Here is a 12762-nt window from a genome sequence, read left to right as displayed (position 1 = left end):
TTTTGAGATCTTCATGTGATGACGTTTAAAGTCCCTGACAAAGTCTTTAGTAGAGTTGTTCCGATTCCAATACCAGTATCGGAAATGCGACCGATGCCACCAAAAATTCTGGCATCTATCATTTTCTTAATAAACCTAGTTGTCCCCGTTTTAGCTAACACTAAAGCTAATGCTGCAAATCGAAACTCATTTCTTCTTCGCTGCTTTGAATGCAAACACCAGGAAGCTGCCACATGCGTGACGCAACCACTGTTTACTTCCAGCGGCGAAGAAATGAAAGCATGCAGGCGTATGTCCGCTGTTTGTTAGTATTTCAGACTAATGAAACATCGACATGTCTCAACGGAATCCGCGCCCGCAGATTTCCTCAGAGAAGTCCGCGGATTTAATGCCTGTGATTGACAAGCACGTAATACCGTCAGCACTCAGCACATTATTTCAAATTTGCTTAGGCTACAAGACGAATGCTCTTGTTATGTTTAATATAAAGTTTACAATATACATTCTCTAATTTCTTCTAAAAACATTTAAAATCATCCCACAGAATTCCACAGATTTTTCCAAATATTCTAAAACTAAAATACCCTTTCAGTTTACAGTGTTAGATTTGTGGCTCGTTTTCTCTTAGGAAAAATAAATATTACTGTCAAATGTCTTTCAGATAATAATAATACTCTAGTTCATGTATGTATTTGTTCATACAGGAACCATAAATCAGTTATATCCATTCATACAGGGCTAGTAGTATGTACAGCTGTATATTATACAGATACACACCCAGGTATCGGATCGGAACTCGGTATCGGCCGATACCCTGAGCCCAGGTATCAGAATCGGGAAGAGAAAAATGGTATTGAAACATCTCTAGTCTTTAGTCCCATGTAGCAACTTGTTAGCTTTTGAAGACAGGTCAAAGCTTTCACTCATTCCCCACCAGCGTTTTTGGGAAAATTACTTGCCTGCATTTTTTGTGATTTTCACAAAAATGATACAAAATGCCTTCCAGGAATATTTTCTTCTAAAAAATTTTTTTTTGCAAAAAGCTGAAATAATTGCATTTTTGTGAAGACATTTTGTTAGAGATCAGATTCAGAATAATTATCAAACATGGAGTGTAAAAAAAAAAAATTGCTTCAGTTTTTTTTTTTAAATAGAGTAAGTCTATCCATCAAGTGGATAATCGCGCTATTACAGATAACCATAAAAACTCATCAGGAACAAATTTTTTATGCAAATGTTTTCTCTTAATTGACGAGATAACTCGTCAATGGCGGGGAAAGAGTTAAAAAGTCACGGATGGGGGTATTATTGATGTGTTTTATGTTGTGGAATAAAACTTGAAAACATATTTTGTTAACCCAAGATCTTTTTTAAGGAGTTTAGCCAATGGAACCGGAAGTGCGAAAATGCTAACTCGCCTCCAGGTTTTGCCTACAAAAATACTTCCTTCCCCCGGTGCTCTATTGCCACGTTGAAGAAAAGCAGCAACATAGGTACTTTATACAAGTGATACTGTAGAAATATGATACCAGTACCTGCATTTTGACAACCTTCATTCATTCACTGAAGAGCAGGCGAAGGAATGCTCTCCATTCACTGACAAGATGTTTTATACAAAAATAGATGCAAACAAAGTTTCAGATGGTGTGTGCTGATCGAAGATGTGGTAGGTGCGTGTGTTTGTGTGATCCTGTCTGCGGTTTTCTGAAGATGTAAAAGAAATTTAAAGATGATGTGACGATATAACTGTTGTAAGAAATGCCGAGCTCATTATATGTTCATGCGACATATTTGAGCATTTGCACATCAACTGAATGCATTAACATTGGAAGGTTTGCTGTCTATCATTTGAGATGTTGACAGGCACTAAAAGGTTTTAGAGGCAGGATTTAGTTTCTCTTCTGTGCCCATGTTTGTCCCGTGTTTCCTGCTGACGTTTTGTTGCCATTCATGGTTGTAAACTGTGTGAAACGGTTGTGTTATTAATTTCTGTGGTGACCTGTTTCTCAGGAAAGTTACGGTTGGCTAGGCAACCACACCATGTGAACCCTGACGAAAATGAACCATGGTTTTACTGCAGTAAATGATGTGATGGTACAAATGGTTACTGCATGGTTACTGCAGTTCAATAAAACCATGGTTAATTTTCCTAAAGCTAATAAAAACGACCCAAACATAATCCAGCTGCAGCATCTAACGGAAGGCACAGATTGCTTGCAATGTCTTAAATTCACAATACGCCTTTCTGCTTATGTTGCCTACAAGTTTAAGAAATGTCTCAGTATGGATGTTCATGAAGTCTTTTTTTATAGTTTATTTGACTTTTTTGAGTTTATCTTTCATTGCATGGTTATTCCAAAGGTTTATATCTTTGTAGGTTGCACTGTGGCTACATTAGTCTTTGGTTGTTCTCTTTATTTAGTTCGGGCTACCACTTGCAAACTGCGAGAGATATGCGCCCTCACCCCAGCGTTTCTCTGGACCCAACAACCAACCCTCCACAGTTTCGCTCCAGAAACCAGAGCTACATGCGTGCAGTCAGTACCTTCAGTCAGGCGAGCTGCGTGAGCCAGGTGAGTCCAACCACACGCAACACAGACACATGGAGACAATGTCTTTACTATTTATTTACATTGCGGTACGCTAATGTGAGAGTAGACTTTTTAGACTTTGTATTTGTGATCTGTTATTGATTTTTGAAAAGGAAGGTTTCCAGCTTAAATAATTTGGTTTTGGATCGTTTGTAACTGGTTGAGGGCTAACTGGTTTTTACTAGCTGGTTGAGGTTGACATAGACCACTTTGGATGAGCTGGTGGAGTATTTCAGCTGGCTACTGTAACATAGCTACAATAAACAATAGCTTGAAATTGGTGACCTGCTTGAACACCATGTTGGTAGGATTATATTTTGTTACTGCATGATGTTTTATTATGGCTGCTAGACAAGATAAAAATAAAAGATTTTGATTTGTTTTGCTATATTTAGGGAGAGCTACTATCAAGCCTTTATTGTGTTTTCAGCTGGTGTCTGTTTTGGGGTTGTTGGAAAAGAAAACTGTGATGTTCGGTAAAGGTTTTAGGACATGCTAAGTAATGTTAAAAATGCTTTTAATTAAGGGTGCTCCGAGCAGGATTTTAGGGCCAATCACTGGAAGCCACATTGGCTGAAACCGATCACAGGGTCTTTTTTAAAACATATAAATGTATTATGTGGCATTATTTTTTATTTATTTTTAAAATCAAAATGTCGTTAAATATTGAAGATTAAAAAATAAAACTAACATGATTTGACAATGTATTGGCAGGCAACATATGCAACAACTTAAACTATAGCAGTCCATGCTTGGTTATTGGGGACAGTTTAACAAATAAAGCTTCTGTCACTTTTCAATGCAAGAAATGCAGCTGACACTATTAAAAATATATCTGCACAAAAATTGCATAATGCATTTTAAAATATAAAAAATTATTTAAAGGGGACATTTCACAAGACTTTTTAAGATGTCAAATAAATCTTTGGTGTCCCCTGAGTACATATGTGAAGTTTTAGCTCAAAATACCATATAGATAATTTATTATAGCATGTTAAAGTTGCCACTTTGTAGGTGTGAGCAAAATTTGGAGTTTTTAGATATTTTAAATGCTAAAAAGTTGATCTCTGCACTAAATGGCAGTGTCATGGTTGGATAGTAAAGATTAAGGGGCGGTATTATTATCCCCTTCTGACATCACAGGGGGAGCCAAATTTCAATGACCTATTTTATATGTTTGCAGAGAATGCTTTACCAAAATAAAGCATTTATATATATCAGTTATAATAAAATGAATGTAATTTTAATGCATAAAGTAGGCTATACTACTAATATAGCAAAGCAGCATCAAAAGTGTCTTTAAACTGAGGTGTCTCAGAGGAGTCAGATGTTATAAATAAAAAACAAGCAGTCAATACAGCAAGATTAAAACAAAAATAGTGGATTATTTCCCTTTATTTTGTAATCATGAATATTAATGTCAAATAACACAATACCGTATTTTCCGGACTATAAGTCACACTTTTTTCATAGTTTGGCTGGTCCTGCGACAAGTCAGTATTAATTCATTTTGACATATATGAACCAAGAGACAACATTACCGTCTACAGCCGCGAGAGTCCGCTATATGCTGCCCTTGTATTTATGTAATTCAATGGATTCAGTGGTGTGGAATGACGAGATGGATATGTTACGTTAACATATGGACATCTATTCAGCCTGCTGTTCTGTGTGCTATTGTTTAGTTGAATAACTTGCCATTCCAGATTAAAAGCCTATTCTTCGGCTTGGATACAGTAAATCATTTTCTAAATAAATGCAACGTATTGTCCAGTGTGACTTATATATGTTTTTTCCTCTTTAAAAAGCATTTTTGATTGATGTGACTTGTAGTCTGGAAAACACGGTAATAGAAAATGTTTTTAAGGGCACATTCTTTAAAACAGATAAAACAAGCTAAGACTTGTTTTTTATGTTTATTTTACGCATTAGTAAATGAAGTCTAGCGTAGCATGTTAAACAAAATGGTTATTTAAACTGGGAATATACTGTATAGACGGTTTCATCGGACGAATGTGCGTTGTCGGGGTTACGCGTCTGGCCTGAACTTAACTTCTGATCACTGTTTGTTTAATGGTGCGGCTAGTGGCTAATCTGAACTCTTTGAAAATAACAAATGTTTTGGTTTCCTAAAGACGATTAAAGGTATAGCGGAAGATTTTCCCGAATTATTTAAAAGAACCGCCCCTCGATATTTTAAAAAAAATGCTCCCGAGAGGGAACGCCTGTTAAACGCGTGCACGAGACAGAGAGAGAGCGTGCAGGAGCTCAGTTCTTCTCTTCGCTCTGTTTACAAGTTTCTGTCGGCATGTTTACCGTGTCTGTGCGGTTCGTGACTTGTGCCAGGGCTAGCATCGCAAATCATAGCTTACATCAACTTTTACTAGCAGTGATTTTAAATGGATTTCTCCAAATAGCATGACAAAATGTACCTTTCCAGTAGAAACTTCGCGTGGGAAGCCCAACCTGTCCTTTTAGCTCACGCCAGCGTGTGAAATAGTCTCCCATAAACATTCTGGTCTTGTTTCTTTATTTATAGTCCTTTCTCTTCTTGTCATACAATTCGTAAACACTTTTTCTCTTGCGACCCTCAGACATTTTGAAAAAAAACACAGTGAGAACGCGACCTTCAATGAATGGTTGAAACCGTAGCACAACACACATACACGTGAAAGTGCGCATGTGCAGAAAGCGAACGTAGAGGCGAGCACGTACGACGGTTATACGTCAACATATAATCAGAATGATTGACATCTGGGATGACCAATAACAGTGGTGATCCACCCGGAAAACGAAAATCTTCCGCTATACCTTTAACTTTACACAGTAACATTAGCTCAGAGTATTTTTTGATACGCTTTGAACTAAGGTAATCTACTTCTTGTTTATTTGCTTGTTATCAATTAGCTTGTTATTGATTCTTTGCAGAGGTTACCAGGAAGTTACGCTTGTTTCATGAAAGCCATTTGTTTAGGTTGTTACTGCTGAAACGATCTATACAGAAAGCCATCGAAGAACAATCACTCAAACTCTCAAAGACTTAAAATGAATGTCGCAAAACTCGCACGTATCTTACTATTCTTCGTAAATACTTTGTTGTTTATGATGAAAGTGTGAGTGCACAATTTTATCAAAATACTGCAGTGTTTAGTGGACGGCACCGGTGATTCATTAAAACGCCTTTGTTTGGCCATTACATTCCTATGATCAACAATTTTTTCAAATGCTCAATTCTGCAAAAATCGTTTCGTTAATTTTTTTTAACAAATCATTGAAATCCCAACGGTTGTACAGTAATTGGTCAGGTTTGAAAGTTGGGTGGCAATTTTGTTGATCTTTCCAACCCTGCTTGCCACTAGCTTTAAAAACTGTTCATATTCCTTTACTAATCTTCTACTAATCTAATCAGGTGAGGTTGTGAAATGTTTACGGTGCTATTTGCAGTATGATTTTCTCAGGCACAAATGTTGCACATTGCAGAACTGTCCTGTAGACCAATGAATGTAGTCAAGTCAACAGGTGTGTTCGAATTCATGCAGCGCAGAACGACAGGGGTATGACAAAATCATAGCAAGAGGCAACAAGAGCAGATTGCTTTGTATGCCTATGAATCACTCTTGTGAACTTTGGTGTCATACATCTGTCGGTCTTTACAATGCTGCATGACGTTGAAGACATCTAGCTTAACAGCGAGTAGCCATGACTGTTTATCGGCCAATAATGATCAAACGGAGCACCCTTATTTTCAATGAGCCTGTAGCTACTGTTGAAAGTTGTTTGATTGCTATAAATTGAAAATGTTATTTTATGGATTAAATAGCAGTAAATGGCGGGCTCACTGAAATGACGTACCTCTGCCTACATTTCTGCAAAACCTGAAATATATGTTTCTCCTGGTACATTTCGCTGCATCTTTCAGTTGAAGTGTCCACTAGAGGCACTCTTGTTTTTGTTTGTGGTTGATGCGGGTTCATTCAAGGTTACAAAACAGAAAAATACTGAACATTTTTGGTTCATCAGTTCATGCTTGTGGGACTGTGGTGGTATAGATAGATAAACAAATCTCACAACATTACTGTCAGTCGATTGTGTTCGGCGGAGGTATGACTAGAACTTTTTGTTTACAGAAGCCATAGTGGCTTACAGAAGGGACAGTAATGAACAGGGGTGTAACAATATTCGAGTCGAAAACCCTCGCTATGTTCTTCAATACTCTCATGGTGTACCAAGCGCCCCAGGGCAGAAGCATTGGGCTGAATTGGCCGATTTTATGCATGATCTGCTGGACCGGTAAAAAGCCGGTCAGTCTCATCACATTCCGATACAGAGCCGTTCCTTTGTTTCCAGTTGTGCAACCAATTATGACATAGCCACATGCACACTCACACTGAAAGCAGCTCCTGACCCGCTTTAATTTCATTTAAATTAATTTAATTCCGTACCCGAAAACGTGATCAGATATACCCGAAGACCGCAACCCGTGCAGTCTGCCCGTGCCTATATAGATTCCTGCCCCTCATCCGCAAATGATAGTTAATATTATTTGCGTTTCCCGAACAACGACATAACTTGCTGCTGAACCACCATAGCACGGTGCATAGTTGGAGAAGCTACAGTAACTAGAAAACATAGTAACTTTGTTGCACATCCGTCGTTTGAACCATGCTGGTTCAACAATAAAGTTGATGTTGTCAAAACAAGTAGGGGACGAAGTACTAATTAATCTGTTAAGACATTGATAAGCAAACATTGCATCTAAATGCTTTTGTTGTTGTGTTTTAGTTCTCTTTTATTTTATTTCAAGATATTTAATTTCATTCCTTCTATGTCACTCATCCCAGGAATTCCCCTGGGTCTTAAAGCTGTTCCTCCGCACATGTGCGCAGTTTTCAAAAACAGCATTTTGATTCTGTCTCCAAACTAAAAGACATAAAATGGACTTTGTATATATATTTAGAATGACGGATATAGAATGCACTGCATGTTGCTGCTTGGTTATTTTGTTCAAAAGCATGATCAATCTAAGTCTAGTAAGAGAAATTGCAAAAAAATCTCTAGCATTTAGACATCATTTTACAGTATACAGGGATTTCTCGGCGACGTCATCACAGCTTGCGCACGCAAACGAGAGGCAGAAAGAAGAGACGTGCCTTGTGTTCTAGTCTAGTAGCCTAAATGCTAAGGAGTTGTTGCGTGGATAATAGTACCCACAGAGCCAGTGCTGGGTGCCTGATGTTAACATACCAGTAGATGCGGCTATTAACCCGTTTAATCCCACCGGTCACATTTGTGACCGTGTTTTTTTTCTTCTTTCTGAAAGCTCTAAAAGTGTTGATGTTGGCTCTGGGCAAGAAATTAAACTTTTAAATGAAAAAATAGATTGTCTTGATTAAAATGTATCAATGTCATGTGACTAGGGTGAAAGGTCACATGACCAGATCAGTTTACTTCCTGCTTGCACATCTAGAAGAAGATATCTACCTCAGACTACTACAAAAAGAAGTAAAACATCTTAATTAACAAATAGAACTATCAATTTTGTAGGTGGGGTGACTTACAGATATATTTTGAGAATTTTTTTAACGGTCACAATTGTGACCGGTAGTATAACACACTTTTTCTAATGTAAATATGTCTAATTGAATTTCAATGAAGTCCGGCTATGATGTTTCCCACCGGTCACTTTTGTGACCGAGTATAAAACCTAATATTTCACTAACTTAACCAACATAAAATCAAAGAAGGCATAAAGTTTGTGTGTTAGGGAGGTCTAAGGAGTAAATTGCATGTATTCAAATTCCAAGAAAAAATTTGGGATTAAACGGGTTAAGTTACTAGCCTAACATGATAATTCATACTGTACATGTATCACAGTAACACTGCAAAATTAAAGACAGAAAAACAGATCCAACTAAAATCAAGTTTTATTTATATACAAACAATAAAGCAAGCTTCAATACTTAAGGTTGTTGCAGTAGCGGACCAGCTCACTTGTCATTTAATGTTTCCTAATAAGACGAGATGCAGTGCAATGGCTTTTTTATCTATAACTTGCATTACATGGGCGAGAAAGAGCATCAAAACTATGTGGATAAAACAAAGTTATACAATCTGCATCCTCAGCTAAATAAGCTTCTTGGAGAGATTTTGATTTTCACAAGTTTCACAAAATGCCTTTCAGGAAAATGTTCTTGTAAAAATATATAAACATACAAATATATAAAATGAAAGAACAGACCCTCTGCTTTGAAACAAACAATAAACAAACACACAAACACGGGAAAAAAACGTTTCAGCCTATTTATATTTTTTCTCTGCTTATAAACTCTTAAATATGGGTATTTTTTCTTATTTTTATTTTTTTTAATTAGTAAAAAGCTGAAAAAATAGCATTTTTGAGAAGAAATTTTGTTAGAGATCAGATCAGAATGATTATCAAAACATACAGAGATTTTAAAATTAGTTAATAATGTTTTGGCTTCAGTTTTTTCATTATTTGAGTAAGTGCCATCTAGTGGATAATTGCGGTATTGCAGATTAACATGAAAATTCATCAGGAATACGTTTTTTTTAATGCAAATGTTTTCCTTTAATTGACGAGATAACTCTTCAATGGCAGGGAAAGAGTTAAAATAACACGTGACAGGGTTTCCCGCAGCACTTTCCAGTTCGGGCGGCCCGCCTAAGCTGGGAAACCCTACCGCCTTAACTAGGTTGTCAAAAAAAATAAATTAACTGCACAAAAGTCCGTCAAGTACATCTCAGAGATTAGCTTGGACGCGCTTCACACACGAGCGTGCACGTGCCACACGGCAGAAATGAGATAAAGACGTGGTCTGTCATGTTTGGAGGATAGCCAGTTGATAAAACGCGTGTCCATGAGAACTGTAAGTGGACTTATGTTTTGGGGTTATTTAAGCCTGTTATTGTATTAGTCTATAGTTCTTGCAAATTTAAAGGAAGTTAGACAGTGATTTTGTTGTTTGAGCAACCTGCTAGGCTTTCATGTGCCTGTTGATTAGATATAACGTTATTTATGTGCATTATTTACATGCTACAGTAGTTACACTCCTTTAAGATAATGTAATTAATAGTGGGAAATAATCAGTTTTTACCATTTTTGAGCTATCTATCATCGTTCGCCAGACGTTCTACAACATCTGCTTCAGTTTTGTGTTTATTAACCCTTTAGTTTCACTACATCATGCAGCTTATTCCTGTTAGAGGTAAAAACATTTAATTCAGTAATAATCTAAGATGTGTTGCATGTTCATTTTCTGACATAGTTTCTTCAAAATTAAGTTAAAATTTTCATCATGATGTGTACACCCGCCCCTGATTGTCACGCCCCCGGCCTCGCCCGCCCAACCCTACCACCTTAACTAACACATTTTCTGCGTGAAACCCTGTGCGAAACTGCATTGTTGTATCTAAGTCAACTAATCAAACATAAAAAAATTCATGGTAAAGTAAATAGAAAAAAAACAATGTTAATTTTTAGTTTACTCAAGTAAGCAGACTGCACTTGCAACGGCATGCCATGAACCCTGTCCTCACAGCAAAGAAAACCGGTTTGAATTGTGGTGCCAAAACCAAACCGTGGCATTGTTGTATCGTTACACCCCTAGTAATGAATGATCACAATACATCTGTATGTTTTAGTCGGCTGTGTTTATTAAAATTGAACTGCAAGTAGCTTCATAACTTTTAATAAACCGCCTCTAGCGGAAATTCTGTGGAAAGATGCAACTATATGTACCAGGAGAAATGTATTTCAGGTTATGCAGAAATGAATGCAGAAGTATGTACAGTATGGCAAGTAAGTCTGTTTAACACTGCTTTATATCTTTTACTTGAGTAATGATGTTGAATCAGTAATCTTAGCATTCTTTCTCTCGCTTTTATTTCTTTCCTGCTGTCTGCTACTGTTGACTGTTTGTGTCATTCTTCCCTCAGAACGTTCGAGCATCTGCTTTTCTTCTTGATATTTCATTTCCCCTATTATGAGTTGGTCTGTCAGTCTGAAATGTTTTCTCTTATCTATTCTGTTGCTTTTTGACACAATTCTACTGAGCCGTTCAAGGTCGGAAATTGCCAGTGGTATTTTCCTCCTGCTAACACTCCTTCATATTTACTGTGCAAAGGAGAAGAATCAAAGTGAGAAAGAGAAAGGAAGAGGAAAAATTAAGGACTGCTATTCCTGTTTTTGTCTCTCAGGTGAGTGAGACTGAGGTCAATGGCCAGTTTGAGTCAGTTTGCGAGTCCGTTTTTAGCGAAGTAGAATCCCAGGCCGTGGAGGCCTTGGACCTGCCCGGCTCTTTCCGCACTCGAAGCCACAGTTACCTGCGTGCAATACAGGCTGGGTATTCCCAAGATGATGACTGCTTGCCTTCAATGACATCCTCCACTGTTACGTCAACTCTCAGATCCACAACAGGTAACCGTATGCCTCAAATCCCACATGAGAGAAAGAGAGAGAGAGAGAGAGAGAGCGAGAGAGAGAGAGAGAGAGAAAAGGCTTAGCACACATGCCCGTCATACATTCAGCACATGCCGAACTACATACTCTGGCATACCTACATATGTACAGTGGGTTTCCCTATCGCTTGACAGATGACTGAATTGAATGTCGTTGCCGTCGGCTCCTGTCTGTTCTGTGTGTTTGCTTCTTTTGCGTCTGTGCTCCCCGAGTGTCGAAAGACGGTTGCCTGCAGTTCCCTTTGCACGAGTCATGCGCCATTTTTGGGGCTTCTGATCCGTCGGGTCTAGTGGTAACCGAAAGGGTTTGAGGGACTTTAGGCAGCTCAGTATGTGACCTCAAACACATGCACACATCTGATGACAAATCTCAGCATGTCTTTATCTAGCCGAGCATGTGCCAGGTGCACTGAACAGACTAAATTGAATTGACCTTTTAATAATCTGTCATTTTTAAGAATGTGTGTTTTCTCTTTTCTATCGCAAATGGATTAGCAGATTCAGGTACATCAGTGTTGTAAACTCTAATCGCTGACGCAATGTTGAACCATGTAAACAAATGTACCTTGATGTGATATTATGTGTTGCATAAAACACATTACCAAGTAGCGTGCATTTCTAATTTAGGAACTGCTTCAAAAGTAAGATTTTAAAATAAAATGATAATTATCATAAAGCTAGAATACATTTAAAGGAATACGCATCCTTCATAAAAAAATTCAAATAATTTACTCACCTCCATGTCATTCAAGATGTTGATGTCTTTCTTTGTTCAGTCAAGAAGAAATTAAGTTTTTTGAGGAAAACATTCCAGGATTTTTCTCCATATAGTGGACTTTTTTGGACCTCAACAGTTTACAGTTTCAATGCAGCATCAAAGCCTCTAAACGATCCCAACCAAGACATACAGTAAGGGTCTTTACTAGCAAAACCATCGTCATTTTTGCCAAAAAAGTACTTTTAAACTTTTGCATTAGTCGTGTGATGCGCCAGCGCGACCTTACTTATTATGTAATCACGCCGAAAGCAACGTATGATGTATGCAAAACTACCAATCCAGTTTTTTTTTCAGTTTCGATGTTAGTGAAACGATACTAATTAACTCATTCCCCGCCAGCATTTTTTTTTTTTTCACAAAAGTTTCACAAAATGCCAGGAAAATGTTCTTCTAAAAATATATAAACATACAAATACATCAAATGAAAGAACATACCGTTTGCTTTCAAACAAACAATAAATAAACAAACAAAACGGTGAAAAAACTTTCATCCTATCTTTATTTTTTTCTGTTTATAAACTCTTAAATATGGGTATTTTTCTTCAAAAATACAATTTTTTTTGCAAAAAGCTAAAATAATTGCATTTTTGTGAAGGAATTTTGTTAAAGATCAGATTCAGAACGATTGTCAAAGCATAAACGTAGTGTCAAATTGATAAATAATGTTTTGCTTCAGTTTTTTTAGAAATTGGGTAAGATTATCCAACCAATGGATGATTGTGGTATTACAGATAACCATTAAAACTTATCAGCCATATGTTTTTTTATGCAAATGTTTTTTTCTTAATTGACGAGATAGCTTGTCAATGGCGGGGAATGAGTTAATGTCTTTGTGTCAGTTTATTATTTAAATAGGTCCGCAAGTGTACGTTTCACATATGTAACGTGTGACCTTTTGATGTGATAACGGTGGGA

General features: G+C 37.2%; 1 protein-coding gene across 4 annotated transcripts in view; it reads left to right on the top strand.

The window, feature by feature from the left end:
• The window catches only part of dlgap2b (discs, large (Drosophila) homolog-associated protein 2b), a 171473-nt gene that overhangs the window by 90432 nt on the left and 68279 nt on the right, over window positions 1-12762 (top strand). For all 4 annotated transcript variants that reach the window (XM_065268747.1, XM_065268746.1, XM_065268750.2 and 1 more), the window contains 2 exons: window positions 2423-2573; window positions 10809-11028. In XM_065268747.1, the coding sequence (XP_065124819.1) occupies window positions 2423-2573; window positions 10809-11028 (371 nt within the window). The remainder of the gene's footprint in view (window positions 1-2422; window positions 2574-10808; window positions 11029-12762) is intronic.

Source organism: Paramisgurnus dabryanus, chromosome 12 (assembly GCF_030506205.2).
Source record: "Paramisgurnus dabryanus chromosome 12, PD_genome_1.1, whole genome shotgun sequence".
Taxonomy (NCBI): domain Eukaryota; kingdom Metazoa; phylum Chordata; class Actinopteri; order Cypriniformes; family Cobitidae; genus Paramisgurnus; species Paramisgurnus dabryanus.
The sequence above is the reverse complement of the archived record's forward strand: the minus strand, read 5'-3'. Positions and strand labels throughout refer to the sequence as shown.